Source organism: Diachasma alloeum, unplaced genomic scaffold, assembly GCF_001412515.2.
Source record: "Diachasma alloeum isolate Michigan unplaced genomic scaffold, Dall2.0 Dall_scaffold_00277, whole genome shotgun sequence".
Taxonomy (NCBI): Eukaryota; Metazoa; Arthropoda; class Insecta; order Hymenoptera; family Braconidae; genus Diachasma; species Diachasma alloeum.
Window position 1 is genome coordinate 392,147 of NW_021680416.1, and position 18,944 is coordinate 411,090.

General features: G+C 36.4%; 4 protein-coding genes across 6 annotated transcripts in view; 1 reads left to right on the forward strand and 3 right to left on the reverse strand.

Moving 5' to 3' along the window:
- The window catches only part of LOC107038124 (venom dipeptidyl peptidase 4), a 567,343-nt gene that overhangs the window by 152,595 nt on the left and 395,804 nt on the right, over positions 1-18,944 (forward strand). The window lies entirely within an intron of this gene.
- On the reverse strand, positions 266-6,773 carry LOC114841212 (probable glutamate receptor). The gene is made up of 8 exons (XM_029126100.1): positions 6,617-6,773; positions 6,023-6,528; positions 5,109-5,435; positions 4,873-5,032; positions 4,608-4,813; positions 1,053-1,142; positions 675-844; positions 266-599 (listed from the first exon to the last, which is right to left on the reverse strand). The coding sequence occupies exons 1-8, from the start codon at positions 6,771-6,773 to the stop codon at positions 266-268; spliced, it is 1,950 nt and encodes a 649-aa protein (XP_028981933.1).
- LOC114841214 (glutamate receptor ionotropic, kainate 2-like) lies at positions 8,964-12,279 on the reverse strand. Its single transcript, XM_029126102.1, has 8 exons — positions 12,126-12,279; positions 11,549-12,048; positions 11,163-11,489; positions 10,922-11,081; positions 9,783-9,988; positions 9,599-9,688; positions 9,336-9,496; positions 8,964-9,255 (listed from the first exon to the last, which is right to left on the reverse strand). Exons 1-8 carry the CDS (start codon positions 12,277-12,279, stop codon positions 8,964-8,966), a joined length of 1,890 nt encoding a protein of 629 aa, XP_028981935.1.
- Positions 13,883-17,726, reverse strand: LOC114841216 (probable glutamate receptor). The gene is made up of 8 exons (XM_029126104.1): positions 17,573-17,726; positions 15,993-16,492; positions 15,605-15,931; positions 15,373-15,532; positions 15,108-15,313; positions 14,461-14,550; positions 14,219-14,379; positions 13,883-14,147 (listed from the first exon to the last, which is right to left on the reverse strand). The coding sequence occupies exons 1-8, from the start codon at positions 17,724-17,726 to the stop codon at positions 13,883-13,885; spliced, it is 1,863 nt and encodes a 620-aa protein (XP_028981937.1).

An 18,944-nucleotide genomic window follows, 5' to 3' on the forward strand; every position in this document is an offset into this window, starting at 1 on the left:
CTCTGTAAAATACACAAAAAACAATCATCCAATTGAAATTTAACTGACTAGGGCGATAAGATAATGGAAAGAAAGAATTAAATAATTCACATGATACGTTGAATAAACCGACCATCAGAAACATAATAGATTATGTTTACATCAATCCACAACAACTAACATTATTGCCCAGATCCAAATAATATAAAAGTAATTAAAAATGTTTATAAGACCAGCCCTCCAACTCTTGAGACCCCAAAAAATTGTTTTTCTGTCTTATTGAGATCTATTTCAATTGCATTCTTCCTATGAATTGCTTCAAATTCCGTGTACGTTTTTTGAAATTACAGTTGTTTGCTAGAAATAAAGATGCCTTTCGTGTTTTCAAGAAAGTTGTCCGCCTTTTCTGATGACTAAGTAACTTCTTTCTGAACGCATTAGCATTTTGTTCGATGATGAAGATGATCAAGGCTATCAAAAATCCAATAGCTAAAATGAGTAGGAGGGGTGCCACTCCTGGAAGAGATACTGATGAATATTTGAAGTCATTTCGCTTGAACTCCTTGTAGTACTTGTGCTCCAATCGTTCCATCATTCCGTTAGTTCTGAACTGCAGAATGCTTAAAGGTTTATCCAATCAATCATTTGCTTATCACTATACGAAAGATGAATTTGTCTTCTGGAAACTATCTTACTAGTAATTGACGAGGTCCAAGTATCTACTGCCTTGTGGCATGATCATCGCTAATATTTGCGTTTTTCCATATTTGATGGAAGAGAGTTCACAAGGTATTCTAATACCTTGAGCTTCTATAGCTTTCCTCGCCATGTCGTTTAAGTAGTACCCCACTCTCTTGCTGCATACCTGCAAATTTTGATCATCTGTGTAAGAATATAAACTTACAGTATCACCGCAGCTTCGAAAGTATTGAATATTCCCCGAATGATTCGTTTCACAATTATATTTACGAGTTTTAATTAGAATAAAGGAATCAGTGTGAAGCGTAAGCGATTTTGTGTCAGATTCCAAAGATCAGAAAATACTTATGAAATTCCTCTTATAACGGGATTACCTGCTCAAATACTTCCTGATCGTTTAGAGGAAGCGTATTCGTCGGCATCATCAAAGACATCATTTTCTTTGCGAGGGTCTGGTCAAAAAACTGAAATCATAATGTAGAAACTTTTTGAATTCGAACTAATGATGAAATATGAAACGAAATTTACAGATAGCATCAAGAATATTATTTGAGGTTCTAGTAGGTGAGTTCATCTCGGACAATTCATCCCAAACGTCAAATTACAATGGAATTTTTTACGGTCACAACAATATTTCAGGGAGAGAAAAATATTAACTTTATTTTCACAGCAAAAAGAAACACTAAACGTAACATCAAATTCAATCAGATACTTCACGATTCCCTCCTAGTATTGTTCACACAACAGATCAACGGATTAACAGGAAACATTGCAAAACAACGGTCAAATCATTGTTATCCATCTCAACTAATATTCGCTAGATAAGCCACAAGTAATAGATCGCAGCATCAGTTTACAAAATCAATATAAAACTTGAAAATTAATTGATAAATTAAATTACAAAAATCAGTAATTTATATTTGAGCAAAATTTACCGCAGACTTGACAACTCAATTGAATTATTAAATTAGTCCACTTCTCTTCAACATTGTTGTCTTTATTCGATTAGATAATGATAACACCAAAAAGGGTCAACACTCTGCTAATCCGATAAGTCACGCGCTTCAGCCAAGCGTATTCTTCATCCAAACAGTGGATATAAAAAAAATCAGGCCTGCTCGCGCGCTCGCTCTTTCGGGTGTGACCGGTAGGGGTGGGTGGAATTGGGTGTGACCCATTACGGGTCGAACCAATAACTTCCCGACCAGTTCCCATTTGTTCATTAGAACAAAACACGCAAATTTTGAAATTTCCATCTTGATAACTACAAAACGGCTGAGACGATTTTACTTGGCATCCGCATAAAATCGAATTATATGGAGATGCATCGATTGCATGAGCAGGAATCAAATCCCATCATTTTTCTACATGGAATTATTGAATTTTCAAAGAAAAAACTTTTTTTTATTTTTCACATGTTTTATGCAAATAACTAACAAACTGCTGAGGCGATCTGTCTCATAATCTACTCAGTTCTAAGTTACATTGACACGCATCGATTGAAAGAAAATGATTGGTCAGAAACACAACATTGGAACATGCACTGTCGCAACCTGAATGTCTGGTAACCTTACGCGTCTGAGTAGACCACTAATGGCCCATGATTGACACAAAGAAGACCCCCCCCACTGAAAAACGAAAAAAATCAAAATCAAAAGAAAAAATTTAAAAAAAGCTCAGACTTGGAAATTGTTTAAAATCAAATTTCTCATTTTTTTTGGGTGAGGAAAATTTGAAAAATGAATAAATAAATGAAATCCGAAGGGATATATTCAACGACTAGATGAAAATTTATTTTCACATATAACATTTTCTACATGAAAAATACTTTAAACTTTGGTTACAAATATACTTTAAACTTTATACTTTTTATACTTTAAACTTTGGTTACAGATATAAAAAAATATAAGGAATGTCGAATCTCCATCAAATAAATCTCCCGAGAGATCAATCTCCTCGTCACTGTCGGGTATGATGTGATTGTCCATTTAATTTCACTGCTTTTATATTAAATAAGTGAATAAATTTAACGACAGAATATTGAGAGGGTTATGTGGATACCAACAAGTGAGGCAGTGGGCGATGTTATGAGTCGATGCGCGAGTCGATGCGCAATGGATGTGTGGAATCCAATGATGATATTGCAACGACCATTTGCGCATCGATCTGCGCATCGACCCGTGGATTTGCGCATGCCCATGGATCACGCACGGGATTATACACAGATGTGTAGGGTTCCACACTACAGTGTGAAACCCGGCACTTTCTGTGCATCGACACTCAACTGAAACCGGCCGGATTTCACGCACGTATGGTATAAAAATTCATTTCATTGGGTTCTTGGAATATAAAATAACATTCAACATCGAATTATCCAGAGGCTAAGCAGAATTTCAATTGCAAAAGGAGACTTTTCTTATCACAGCCTTTTTTTTCAACTCGATTTCTTCAATTTTGAGTTTGTTCAATAGTTCTAATTTAAGGAATTGCAGAAAAAATGAATTGAAAAAATTAATTAATTAATTTCATGATCTATTCCCCGTAAGGCAAAAAGCATACGCGATTTTATTCTTTGAAGTCAGAAGAACATTCTAAAGAACAGAAAACCTGGATCGGATGAAAACTGGCGCAAGGAGCATTTTGCACGTACAAATACGCAAAATTACGCTTTACGTTAAAATGCGGGGCAAAATGGGTTGGGTCCGTCATTTTTCTAACTCTTTCATCACCCTCATCATGTATCAAAAGTTGTTCGGTGGATCCCGTCACTAATCGCAGACTTCAAAGTTTTCCGCCTGAACGTGCGAGTTATTTCCAAATTCCGAGGGTTCAGGAGGAAAACAGGAGGTGTGTTAAACCTATTTATCGCCTGCACCCCCTAAAATGTTTTCCACTCTATCCCTCCTGGAAAGAACCTACAAACCCTTTCGAGGTATTTTTTTTATTTTTAATTATTAACATGAGAAGTACGGGTGAAAATTAAGGTCATACTCAAGGGTCAAAAATAACTGTCAGAAACGACAGTCAAAAATAAGGGTGAGAATTTCAGTAATTTTCACCGTAAATAGAAATGAACAAAATAGTGAGCTACTCAATCATCCTGGCTATCAGGGTTAATTCAGGGGATTTATGATTTCTTTTCATTCGACAGGAGGAGAAGGGGGAAAAAAGTATCAGTTGAGAAGGGTTTTTACGCGTTTAGGATGAGGCAGGGTCATATAAGGAATTATTCAGGATGTATCGGATGAAGAAAGGAGGAAAAAATATCTCAAGGAGGTAATAGGGGGGAATAAGGTCCAGATATTCGACTCGGGAAGTCTCATTGAGGCGCATCGATGGGTACAGAGAAAATTTGATTCTCATCTTTTATCCAAGTGCAATCGTAGCACAAAAATTCGATGATAGTTTTTTTCGAAGTTTTATTTAAATAATTAACGAACCGCTGAGACAATTTTGTTCATAATTTAATCAGGTCTAAGTCCCATTGACATGCGTCGATGGGCATAAAGCAAATTAGATTCTCATCGTTTATTTAAGAGAAATCGTAGCACAAAATTTGTTCACAGACACACACACACACACACACAGGCATTTGCGGACGACGTTGCTGTGGTGATTGTGGCGAAACACCTGGAGGAGATTCAGCTCACATTCGACCTAATCTTTGAGGAGAACAAAAAACACACCCAGACATGTCTTTGGAAACGTCATAGAAAGATTCTAGGGGTCATGAAACGTGGAGATATCGTGAAATTTCCACTTTCGATTTTCGGGGTCATTACAATAACTTCCCTGTAGATCGGGAAGTTAAAAATGGGATAAAACTATCGTGGGATGAATTTGTTGTAGGATGAAATTGTTTGGGATGAATTTGCGGGATGAATTAACCGGATACCATTATTTGAAAATCACAAATAGCAATGAATCACCTCGTACTGATCAAAATTCTGAGACACGTTTAGCTTTATGACATGGAAACTGCCGTCGTCTACGAATTCTTGCAGTGTCTTGAATGGTATGTATGAAACTACAGTGAGCCTACTGGTCATCACAGCACCATATGCACTTATAATGGCCATCGACGATAGCAATATTGACCCATAAACGATCCTCGAAGGAGTTCCTTCAGGGAATTCTATTCAGAAAAGTTGTTACATAAAATTTGTTGGATAACAGAACTGCATTCGTCATTACTTGGCAATGCTTGGTAACAGTAGATACTCCAAGCATATAGATAGTGTTGAAAGAGAAGAGGAAAAAAATGCGATCTTCTCGTGTAGTTGATGAGGGTCAATAGAATAGTCGTTATCAGAATTAACCCAAAAATGACCATCCAGACGTCCATTGATAATAACTGTCAGTGGTTAATCAATTATTAGAAATGCATTCATAGAAAGGCGACTGAAGCTAAGCGGGTTAATGATCTTCACCTTGAAATAAGCATTCCAGTGTAAGCGAGCCGTATAATCTTTGTTAAGATACAAATATAAATCTGCAGATGTGAAATGAGTTGTGAAAGCAATCGCAGTAGTCCGTTTAATACTGAACAGGAAGTCAGAAACTCCTAGATCAGCTTCTCGTCGATGAATCATTCCGACTGCACCCGTCCAACTCGAGGTTTCTGGATTCCAAACTCCGTAATCATCTTCCCAGATTATTTCCGATACCGTGAAATTCATTGCTTGAGACAATTCTCTCAGAATTTCACCCAAAACTCCATAATAATAGCCATCCTTTTCCCAAAACATGCGAGCGCGCTGGAATCGTATAATAGTTTGTTACTCACTTAATCGCATTGAATTGAATTGTTATGGAAATGTTTAGGGTATGTGAGGATTCGAACATTTGTTTCCAATAAAAATTTACGAAATTCACTGTCTGGTTGACACCTCTGTCTGGTTCATTACAAAATAGACCACAGGGCAAAACGGATCACTGACAGAAAATTTATAATTTTTGTTTTTTTTTCTTTCCTTCAAATCAGGAACACTGAATGTGTTGAATTAAAAATGAGTTTCTTGGATCGTAACCGTTACAGGGGTTTTATAGACAATAAATGTCGTTGAACCGCAATTTAATCAGATTTGCTAATCACCGCAAATCACAAATGATTTGGAATTTTTTTTGCTTCCGAATGGAAGCAAAAAGAAAAATCAGTTATCAGTTTATCAGTCAGTGTTCCATATTGCCCTAGGGGTCCGTTTTGCCCTACCCTCCTCTATAACTCGTCAAGAACCTGAGGAATCCTAAATATTAAGCGAAACGTTACTCATTGACTACGCATTAGTATGCTGTACTGATTTTTCAATTTCCCATGATCTAATATAATGTATGAAAGTTTTACCTTGACCACAACGATGCGGAGCCCTCGGCCAGCAAGTGAATATATGCCGCCATGAATATCTGCGACCTGTTCATTGGAGAACCACACAATTCCGCGATCATCTTTCTTGAATCTGCCAAGCTCCTGCCTCTCGGTATGATTCTTTCCATCATACCTCCATTCTTCAATCGTATTGGAGGTGCAACAGGAAATAAGTACTCTCGAGCCCAACTTCATGTCTGATAAACTTTTATGCGGGTTGCGACAAAATTCACAAACATCTCGGTCATCACCTTTGGTGAAAAATATCAGCCAAATAGCATAGCTCATATGCAAGTCCTTAGTGATTGATTCGAAAGCATGCAATTCTTCGATTGTATCAAGGGCAATCACGATGAGGGAGCGAGTGGTTTTCTCACTATAAATCTTCAGTTTTTCGTCGGGCCTAGTGTTAAGGATAACTACCGATATTCCTTCATTGGATAATGTCCTAGTAGTTTCATGCCAGATCATGATGTTTTCAAATGCTGGAATACGTACAGTCGGATCAATATTTGATGAAGACTAGACTGTTTTCTGAATTCAAATAATTTTCATTCAAATTCTTCTACTTACAAAAATGGTTTGTTTGTGGTACTACTATGATCACTTCAGTCCTTCCAAATTGGTTATGAACGTCCTTAATCACAGGTGCGTAGTAATAAGCTTCACTCAACTCACAAAAAATCACAATAGAGACACTCAAAAATATCGTTGAGATTGCGAATTTCATTCTTCTTCTGCAAAAGATTCCAACAAATTTTTCTAGAAGTTCAATGTTTGACATTCGTTTTAAAAAGCATTGAATTTGTACCGCAGACCGGTTTGAACTTCCATTCCCTCGGAGGATTCTCCTTTTATACTTTCAGGTTGCCTCATGTTGTGCGCACTCGTGCCATATATTATTAAGCAATTCTCACTGGTAATATAAGACAGCTCATTTGTGTGAAATAAGGTGTTATGAGGTTCACTAGCTACACCTGTATTTATTGATTTTTCTTTTTATTTATTCAACATTCTCCCTTTTCTGCAGAAGTTCACAACGTATAGGTCTTAATTCCCACATATTTTGCCAACTTGACCTTATTGAGGAGCATTTTATGAGAGAAACTTTGTTGCATTCCACTAAGCGTATCTTTACATTATCCTTTCTCGTATGAAATTTTTGTTTTCACCACACATTAAACAATCAAAAATATTTTGTGTAAAATTTTTCAAATGTTCTGGAAATCTCTCAAAAACACTGACGTGCACTGAGAAGAAAATTTTCTTGTGCCAAGGAATCATTTTCTTAGGTGAAACATTTATTTTTTTGGGAGCTTATTTCTCCAGGCCAGTTGTTCCTAGGTAGTTCATGTCCATCAATAAACATTACAATTATGTTGAATTATGAGATGATTATGGTAGATATGACTTTGAATAAACACCCTTCACTATTTTTCAATTTTTTCAAATTTGAGATTTTCCCACGTAAAATAATTTGAAATAATTCTAAATGTTCATAATTATCAGTGGAGTTTATTGAAGGTCATAGATAGCATTATCATTCCGCAATTCAACATAATTGTAATATTTGGAGATGGACTTGCGCCACCTGGGAATGACTGGCCTGGAGCAATACGCTAGCAGAAAAAAAATTCTTCTCCTAAGAAAATAGCTCCTTGGCAAAAGTTATTTTTTTATCAGTGTGTGCATGAAGGGTCGGTGAACAAAGTGCGAGACAAATAGTGAATTTTTCGTAGGGAATCCCACCAAAAACTGTTTCAGTGAACGTGAATGATTTCTAAATATTGCGTAATCGTTCACATATGTGTATGTGTAGGAGTTTTCCTATAACGGAGAATGTTTGTTGTACTAAATGAATCGTAAGATATCCTCCCCACAATTTTTTTTATTACATTTCGCTCTCTATTTACCTTTTGCATATGCAGTACCATTTGGTGTCATTTCCTAGATAGCTTTCATCCAACTTTTCTCTCCGTCTGTTATTACTTCTCAGAGCGTATTTATTATCTATTTTCACATCTATGGAAATGAATTATGAATTCCAATTCCATGAAAACTAATATGCCAATTATAGTTCGGAATCTAATACAAACTATAGTATGCGCACTTCAATATACTTGAATGACAGGTGACCTCCATCGAAACATCGGACGAACGTCATTAACATATTTGATCATTTCTCCTTCAGAATGAATGGAACACGACTGAATTGTTTAAACTTCCCTTATCCGGCTAACCGCTACTGACAAATGATTTCTATTCTTCAATAACCATGATTCCACTTTATTTGCAAATCTTCGTAGGAACAATGTTACAATTCAGTAGCGAAGTGGTAAAAAGATACAAGTTAATTTTAACCATCGACCAGTTTTCAATGAATATCTCGGAATCTAAGGGAGATAGCAAAATTGTTGTTATAACATTTTTTGTAGGGCCAATCCAGTGCTACAATAAATGTAATTACGAAAATTTCGCTATCTCCCTTAGATTTGGAAATATTCCTCAAAAACTCAACTGGGAGCAGGGTTGCCAGATTCTGACGATTTGCAACCAAACCTGTACAATTTTAAATGGGGTAACGTCACGATCTGGTAACACTGACTGGGAAATAGGTGGACTTAAACCGTTCTACCACTTCGCTACTGAATTATTTTTCTCTATATAATAGAAAAAATAAGGAGGTTAAAAATTCAGGAGACGTCCGTGATTCTGACCCTTCCTGTGACCCTGTTGATGCCATTGAGAATGAGTTCTCATCTCTATTTCTCAAATTTCAATTGGAATTCTACTAACACGATATTATCATAGCAAATATTTCGGTGGCGAAAAAAAACAAATGAGTGCAGTATTCTTCGAAAGTTTACGGAAAGAAACCTTTTCGACGAAAAGATTCGGTTTGTACGAATCGACTTCAATTCTATGGAAATTTTCGAATAACAAAATTGTACATTGAGAAGGGAAATTTCCCCCGTTTTCCCAAAAGCGTTTTCCGCCTTCTTTGATCACATAAATTCTTGCAATACGTATATAATTTCAATTCGATGATGAAAATGATGGAGGCAAGCAAACAACCAGTTACCAAAATCATAAAAATTGATTTAACTGCTTGAAGGCTGATTGGCGCATGCACAGTTTGGTCGTTTTCCATCTTTATGAAATACTTGTTTTCCAATCGTCGCAATAATCCGACCTCTTTGAATTGACAGATACTGGAAAATGTTTCGTTTCCATTAGTTATTCTCCAGTCACCACAATGAAATTTTAATTCTTGCTCGGAAATTTAACTTACTGATGGTTAATGATTTCCGTGTATTTGCTGCCCCGAGGGGTGATCATTGACATGGGGTTCGTGATATTAATCCTTATGAAACTAATTTCACAAGGTATCAAATCGAATAGAGCTTTCTTCGTAGCTTCGTGCGTAAAGAAAGCTACTCTCGTTCTGCATACCTGAAATTTTTTAACGAGATAATTGGTTGACAAACCAGTTCCCTATAAATATAATTAACGATTCGTATCTGTATGTAAATATACTGTCATGATTATTAATACCTCTTCAAATGCTTCCTGAGGGCTCTTAGGAAGCGAATCTTCTGATCTCAAAAGAGACAGCATCTTCTTCTTGAGTTTTTTGTCGGAGAACTGTGAAATGATAATGAAGATATCAATCAATGATGTCATTGATGTCGGAAATTAAAATACAAGATTGAAAATATCAGTAAGAAATATCAATTACTTTATACATATCATTGATGAGAGCGCTGTCCAACACGATGAGTTCATACGTGCCATCTTCCACAAATTCCTCTACTGTATTGAAGGGTGAATACAAAGATAACGTGAGGGTGCTGGTCAGCGACGCAGCATACGTGCTTGAGATGACGAGTGCTGATAGCGCCATCGTCAAATAGACAATTCTTAAAGGAGCCTCCCTGGGAAATGCTATACAGAAAGTCCCATTCAAAAAAACTAATTACTTCTGATCAGTACAAAAAGTACTTTTACCCAGTACCAAGAGGTTTCTGGAGAAAAGGCAATTTTTTTTTGATTTTTTTTTTGTTACTTGGGACAAGTGAAAAAGTACTTGCAACAAGCACCTCCGTACTTCTCACCAGTACCCAGGTACTTGACCCATGATGCTTGCAGCCAGTTATTTTGTGACTTCGAGGAAGTAAAAAATTTGCCTTTTCTCCAGAAACCTAAAAGTACTTGTACTGAGTACCTGGCTGCTACTTTTCAAAAGTACCAACAGAACTCAATATGAGTAGTAATAGTACTCAAATCCAGTACTCATAATTTTTTTCAGGAATTCATTCAAGATTACAAATGAAGATCCAAATGGTGGACCACAAACGAACACAGAAAAATCTGAAAGGAAAATACGTTTTTGAAATGGTAATTCACGTTTTCAAAAACGTAATTTACGATTCTCAAAATGGGAAATCAATTCGGTTTGGAAAGCACTCATAAAAATCACAATCTATTGGTTTTTCCTACACAATTCATTCAATGAAGTGATCAATTGAAAGTGCTGAAATTAAGTCATAAAAGTACTTGAGAGAAGTTCAATAATTCCTTTTTATCAGTACCTTTGGTACTCATGAAAAGTTCTAAAAATACTAGCAGAAAGTAGTGAAGCTACTTCCTCCCAGTACTATTTCTACTGGATCGGTAGAGGTGGTACTTCACTTAAAGATACAAAAGTACTTGGGACAAGTATTTTTCAAAATTTGCACAAGTGAACTTCCCCCAAGTACCGGTCGGTACTGGTGAAAAAACATTTAGAAGAAATGTACTGTTCTGGTGAAAAGTACATTTTTCTTTGGGTGCCTTCATTAAAAATCTTGTTAATTGCAAAATTCCATCTGCTTTTACCTGGCACGCTTTGATGACAAAGAATTCCCCACATATGAAGATAATGGTCAGCGAAAAGCGGAAAAAACGGAGATTCCCTCTTGTATCTGATAAGAGTGAAGAATATAGCCGTCATCAGTATTGAACAAATGATAACAATCCAAACATCCGCTGCGAATGGCTATTATTAAATGATCAATGGTCAAAAAATCTATTCATGGAAAAGTAAAAAGGAGCTGAGTTGCCCCATCATGATGAGTACCTTGAAATACGCGTTCCACCTTACGTTAATAACGTCGTATTTACTGAAATATATTTCATAATTTCCAGTTATAATGGGAAGCGTAAAATCAACTAAATTGTGTCGTTCAACAGTCGCAGAAAAGGCAGCAACACCCAGATCTACCTCTTCTCGCTGAACTCTTCCAATACTACCAGTGCAATCTGAACTTCCTGTAATACAAACACCGAAGTCTTCTTCCCAGATTATTTCCGATACCTTGAAATCCATTGCTCGAGATAGTTCCTTCAAATATTCAGCTAGGAATCCATAAATCTGCCCATCTTTCTTTCTAAAGAAAACTGATTGCTGAAATCAACAAGAGTGGTAAACGTTTTTTGAAATAAAAATTGTATCAGTCTGTATACCGTGACGGCGGTTATGCGCAATGAGGCTCCCTTCAGTGAATATTTATCGCCGTTCATCAACTCATCCGAAAACCACGAAATCGTAAAATTTTCATCCATTAATCGCCCAATTTCCTGCCTTTTGGGAAGGTTTTCTCCGATAGACCACCATTCTTCAATCATGTTTGAGTCGCAGCATGAGATAAGGATTCTTGTACCGAACTTCAGATTTGCTATGGTTCCGTGCGGATTGCGGCAAAAGTGACAGACTTCCCGGTCAGCATCTCTCATGAAAAATATCAACCAAACAGCATAATTCATGTGAAATGTTTTAATGATTAATTCGAAAGTATGCAATTCTTCAAATGTCTCAAACGCGATCACGATTAGCGAGCTTGTAGTATAAGTGGGCTGAGTTTTCCATATGTCTCTCAATTGCTGAAAGCTAACGATGAGTGTTGATATCCCTTCATTCGATAAAAACCTAGATGTCTCATGCCAAACTGTTAATTGTTCAAATGCTGCAATCAATTTTGAAAATGAGTATCTAGTTTAATGGAAAATGGAATAGTTTTTGAACTTCAGCAATTTTGCTTACATAGGTGGTTTATTCCCGCTGTGATCGCCACTCCATTAGCTTCAAATTTATCATGAACGGCCTTAATCGCAGGTCCATAGAAATGAGCCTCATTCAATTTGACAATAATCACACTGGAGGTACATAATAATATTAAGAAGATGAAAAACTGCATCTTTTACTCGTCGAATAGCTCAACTGATTTTTGTCACACTCGTATCTGATTTTTTGCCTGTGTTCAATTTTATACAGTAATTGGTATATTTGATGGGTTGCACACGTAGTGTAAGAGCGGTGAGGTCGTCGCTGAAGCGGATTCCAAATAACATTCCCTAGACCGATCCATGCCCTTTTATAACTTTATGTACGTCTCACTCTAAGTGCAGGTTCGATGCAGCTGATTCTGGAAAAATGAGGTTGCGACGCGTCCAACAATGTACATGTAATTTTACCTTTCTTTCCCTTTTTTCCATTTATTTAACAAATTTTCCTATTTACTTTTCCGTTTTCGTGGTATGAGATAAGGTACTTTGTTTACATTTTTCGTTTATTTTTCAGCAAATGTTGAGGTATTGCATGCATCCAGAAAATTATGAACGTATGTTTTAACCGGTTGGATTTCAGTTACACTTATCTTGTGAAGGCCAACTCTGAATTGGGAAAAATTATTTTTATTCGTTTGTATTTATTGTTTTTCTCATAATAACAAAAACGAATTGAAAATGATTCTGTTGCCATGGAAAAGTTGTTTTAATTATAAGTACTGCTCTACTAAATTATGGAAAGCAGTCGCACTCAAATTATTTTCGGAAGAGGTTTCAATGTTTAAAACACACATAAACATACAGAGTATCTTAAGAACATCGTATCTGTACGGGGTAATTGACGCGATAGTCGAATAAATTTTAAAGTGACCCTTCCCTGAGGTATAAGGTCCAGATATACTCCGTGGTACGCCAATAATATCTGTTGTACTGTTGCTGACGATAAGTCACTCGAAAGCAACTGAGTTAAAAGTTAAAGGAACGGGATTTCAATAATTAACCACAATTCACTCAAACTCATTGTATAATTAATAAAATAAAATGCTGATGTATAAGATAAATGACATTAGATTGATTCACAAGATATACAACAAGTAACTATTGTATTCTACAAAACACTTAATACTAAAACAGATATTTGGTTTAAAGGCGAGATCAGAACTTAGCGTTGTCTTGATGTTTTTCCTTTGGAATCTTCGGTTGTACTAACTTATGAAGTTTCAACTTGTGAAAAGTTTGAGGCTCGGTAAAAAAAAACGAGGGCCAGAACGGACTCTCGAAGTAATTTTATGAGTTTCATCTCGCTAGCGAAAAGTAATTTTTTTTACGAATGACTTGACAAAGTGCTTGACAAAGTGCTTGACATAGTGTCGGTATTATGAGCACTTAGTGATTGAAAAAAAAAATTACCCAAAATTTTTTTATTTGAAACAAAAAAAAATCATCTCCGAAATGGGTTGTCGAAAAAATCTGAAAAAACTGAGAGATAATTTTCCTAGTCCCCCAATTGCAGAAAAAATTGAGATTATTCCAAAAGGGTGAGGGTCAGCCCTTGACTCATTTGGCACGGAGTACCTCATATACAATTATTGCAAGCAGAAACATTCCAGATAATCCTATCAAGGGAAATCTGCTAACGACTATTTTAGATCATAGTGTATAATAGCTATTCTAATGACGATCTCTTCATATGATTTGTATTCACTCCCACGCAAACTTTCAGGGCACATAGTTTTACGTTGGAAACGAAAAAGTCTTGCACTTTCCTGAAAGCACCCTCCGTCTTTTGCGGTCACGTGAGATCGTTGCAGACAAATGAACATTTCGTTCAACGGTGAAAATGATAACGGCGATCAAGAATCCAATAGCTAAAACGAACAAAATCGGTACAACTCGTTCCACTGTCACTGGTGGATGACCTGATTTTCCTCGTTCAAACTGCCTTAAGTACTTATGCTCCAACCGTTGTAATAATCCTATGCGTTTTAACTGCTGAAGACTTAAAAAAATACCATTTCAATTAATTATTTTTTTATTACCATTACCAATTTGTTTATAAATTAATCTTACTGGTGATTGAGAGCAGTCCGATATTTGCTCCCCAACGGCATGATCATTCCTGCGGTTCCTATTACTCCAGTCTGAACGGATGAAATTTCACAAGGTATTCGATTGAGTAAAGCTGTCTTCGTGGCTTCGACCGTGAAAAATGCTACTTTCTCCCTGCATACCTGTAAACATCACAAAGTTATGTTGAAATTATCCTGAAAATTGAAATTTGTAAAAGACGATTTATTTGCTTTTTAAAATACCTGGTAGAATGCTTCATGAATGCTTTGAGGGAGCGAATGCTCTGGTTTCAAAAGGGACATCATTTTCATCCTCATCCTCTCGTCAGTGAACTACGAAATGATAATAATAAAACTTAATTCATTTGTGAAAGATAGTATCGACGCTCAAGTATTATGTTGGAAACTAGAGGGCTGCGCCCCCTGCTCGCTCCGCTCGTCAACCCCGATATGACCCCCATATGGTTCCCGTATGATCCGTATATGACCGTCATGATCCGTATTCTGGTCCTTGTGACCCTTAATCTGACCCTCATTATACCCGTCGTGACCCTTATTTTGACCTTGGCGTCCCTTAGTTTCTGATCCTTGGTTTTTGACCCCCATTACCCTTATTTTGGACCCTTAATCTTTGTCATCCTTGATCTGACCCTTATTTGGATCCTTAATTTGACCTTTATTATATCTCTCGTGACCCTCATTTTGACCCACGGGACAAGTATTCTGACCCTTGTGACCCTTTTTTACCCTCGTGACCCGTATTCTGACCCTCATGATCCTTATTTTGACCCTTGTGACCCTTAATTTTGGAGTCTTCATTTCGAATACCAAATTTTCATCACCAGAAGTCGACTCGGATTTACAGAATATAGAGAGATATCGGTGATTACCTTATACAAATCAGTGACCAGGGTACGATCTAAAACTATGAGTTTATGAGAGCCGCCTTCCACGAATTCGTCCATTGTATTGAACGTTGAATCTGAAGACACGGTAAGGGTACTGATCATCGATCCAGAATATGCGCCTAAGGTGACCATCGCCGACATCAATATCGATAAATAAATAATCCTCGGAGATATTCCTTGGGGACACACTATTGGAAATATTTCTCATAAGTAATTTAGCAGACAGGAAAATTTCGGGGATCATTACCTGGCACGCCTTGTTGACAGTAAATACCCCAGACATATGAATAGTGTTCAAAGAGAAAAGCAAAAAAATTATCTCTTCTTCTGTATCTAATGAGAGTCAGCAACAGAGGCGTTATCAGGATCAGACCAAGAATAACCACCCAGACGTCTATTGTTAACGCCTGTCAGTGAACAATCAATCATTAGAATTTCATCCATAAGAAGACTAGTGACTATTTATTGTTGATCAGAACCTTGAAATAAGCATTCCATGTTAAATTATCAGCATGGCGTTTCTTAAAATGCAATTTCAATGGTGTAAAAAAAATTGGAGAAGTAAACGAAACCGCAGCGTATCGTTGAGTAGTCATAAAGAAATCAGAAACACCAATGTCAGCTTCTCGTCGATGGATTCTTCCAATTGCTCCCGTCCAATTGGACGTCTTTGGATTCCATATTCCGTAATCATGTTCCCAGATTATTTTTGATAACGTGAAATTCATTGCTTGAGATAATTCCGTTAACAATTCACCTAGGATTCCCGAAAACACACCATCTTCTTCCCACAACATAATGGATGTCTAGAATTGTACAATCATGTTTTGAGGTGATCTTTGTAAGGAGAATTTTCAAAGTTCTTACCTTGACGCCGATAACGCGAAATGTTTTTCCATCCATTGAGTATTTGCGGTTATGATCCAACTCATCCGAGGACCACACAATTCCAGGTTTTCCATCCATGAGTCGACCAACTTCCAGTCTTCGGATGCGATTTGTCTCGCTATACCTCCATTCCATAATTACATTCGAGTGGCAGCATAAAGTGAGCACTTTTTGACCGAATTTCGGGTTTGATAAATTTCCATGCGGTTTACGACAGAATTCACAGAGATCTTGACTACTGTCGCTCGTGAAAAGTATCAACCAAATAGCATAACTTGTGTACAATCCCTCAGCAATTGATTCGAAATTCTTCAATTCTTCGATAGTATCCAGCACGAGTACAATAAGTACGTGCATATTCTTTGCATTGACAGTCTTTAGGGATAAGTTGAGTGCATTGAAATCGACAATGCTTGTCGATATTCCGTCATTTGAGAGCGTGTTAATTACCCCATACCAGATCGTAGATTTTTCAAATACTGCAATGTAATCTCATCAGAAGAATTTTTTTTTGTCAATGGTAAGGTATTTATGGCGTAGTCAGGGAAGGTCGAAAGAAGTCAAGAAATTGATTTTTTTCATAGAGGAGGGTAGGCCAAAACGGACCTGGAGGGCAAAATGGACCACTGACAGAAAATTGGTAATTTTTGTTTTTTTTCTTTCCTTCAAATCAGAAACACTGAATGTGTTGAATTAAAAGTGAGTTTCTTGGATCATAACGGTCACAGGGGTTTTATAGACAACAAGTGTCGTTGAACTGCAATTTGATCAGATTTGCTAATCACCTCAAACCACAAAGGACTTCGAATTTGCTTTATTCGGAAGCAAAAACAAAAATTATAAATTTTGTCTCAATGGTCCGTTTTGCCCTATTTTTTTCAAAACTTCTATGCAAAATCCCAGTGAGCCTAGGAGAATGAGTGAAACACGGAAATTTTCACGGGTTTTTATGGGAATTTGGAGAAAAAAATTAAAAACAGAAAAAAAAGTCGCCATCTTCCTGAAATTTCGCACTTGGTTGGAGCTTTCATGCCGGAACATTAAAAAAAATAATCCAAATGGCCTAGGAGAATTGTTTACAAGGGATACTAAAAAAAATCATGAAGAATAGAAATTTTGCGTGCGCAACTTGGAATAGCGACAACGTCGAGTTTAGAAATGGTTGAGGAGTAAGCGCGGCAGATACGAATGGACTTGTGATGATACATTTCGCTATGGGAAGGAACATAACAGCTGAGTGAATTAGTGTTGCCAACTTGTATTCCGAATGGTACGACGTTGTCACTTTTTCTATCCAAATTCATTATTTTCCAATTATCCAAAAGACAAGGTAGAAAAATAAAAAAAAGACTTGAAATATGTGGGAGAAAATAGAAAAGTTATTAAAAAAATTTTTCGAACACAAAAATGGTCGAAATAGATTGAAAATTTGTAATTGAAATATCGTTTCTTTTGTTCAGCGATTGGTTTTCTGCGAGAGAACGATAAATCTCCCTCCGTCTCACCTCCTACATGCCTACTCCGCCATAAATACCTTCCTCTCAGTCTTCTTTACTTACATAGATTATTCGATCCCAATATTATCAATACTTTGTCAGAATTATACCTATCGCATACGTGCTTGATCAAAGATCCACGTTGAAGGGCTCCATTCAAATTGACGAAAATCAGACTCGAGGTACCCAATAACATCAATAATACAGAGGATTTCATTTTGGTGTTGCGCGATGAGGAAATTAATTTTCCTTTCAGAATTAACAATTATTGTTGTTTCATCGTTGAGGTCTTGTCACAAACTAACTCGAATTCGCTTTCTCGGACTATCCTCACTTTTTAATTTTTTGGTATACAGACGTCATACACAAATTGGGAAATTCTAAGCGATAATATAGTGCAGTTCATTTCTGTGCAATCAGCTGCCGTGATGTGTTCAACAAATTACACCTGTATTTACTGTCTTTTATTTCAGTTTGTTTAACGTTTTCTGTTTACTTTTTTTCCTTTTCCTGGAATGAGATCCGGTGCTCTCTCGTCACTTTCATTACCTCTTCACTGAGTGGCTCAACTATTGAATTCACAGAAAAAATATAAACTATATTACACCTTGTTAAACTTAATTCACATCAATTTTGCGGGTGGCAAATTGAGCTAATTATGGAGCATTTTCACGAAAACTTTTGTTTTTCTCCGACTGTTTTGTTAAATTACTCTTTGTCGCTAGGAAACGCTTTCCAATGGGAATTATTTCATCATAAATTCAACTCCAATGAAATATGTTATGCGGTCGAATATTCCAAGCGTCTTAAGTATTTTTTCACATTCTTGAAAAATATCAAATATGTCGGGAAAATATTAAAAATAGAAAGAGAGAAATATTTCAGAAGTTCCTCAGAGGCTTAATAAATGCATGATCTCCTTTCATCAATTTAAAGCTTTATTTTCATGAGCAAGTAAACATCCCACGGGAAAATTACATATCAGAATCTTAAAAATTTCCAATAACATGAAGGAAAGATGTGCTCTCATCACAATACTAAATATTAGCCACTACATCAGATTATGATTGTGAAAGCTGTGTATACTGTGCAGCCTTTTTCAAAAACATGGTATTTTCATGTTTGACAAAATCTGAATGCAGTCAGATTTTTAAAGTCAGAAGAAGGAATGAGTGCACAATATCGGACCACGAAGAGATTATATAAATTTAAAAGTTACTATGTGAACATAATAACCGATACGCTATCGCGTATCTTGATTGAGGGCCGTACTGAAAAAACTTTGAAATTTGATTGAGTTTGACCAAACGTTCGGGATGTGAAAGTCATTTCTTACGATTTGACTCAGGAATTTTTAACAGACAAAATAGTATAAAATGCACGGAAAAAAAATAATTTCCAAAATCGTTAAAAACGCTCTATTTTTTGTCCAACT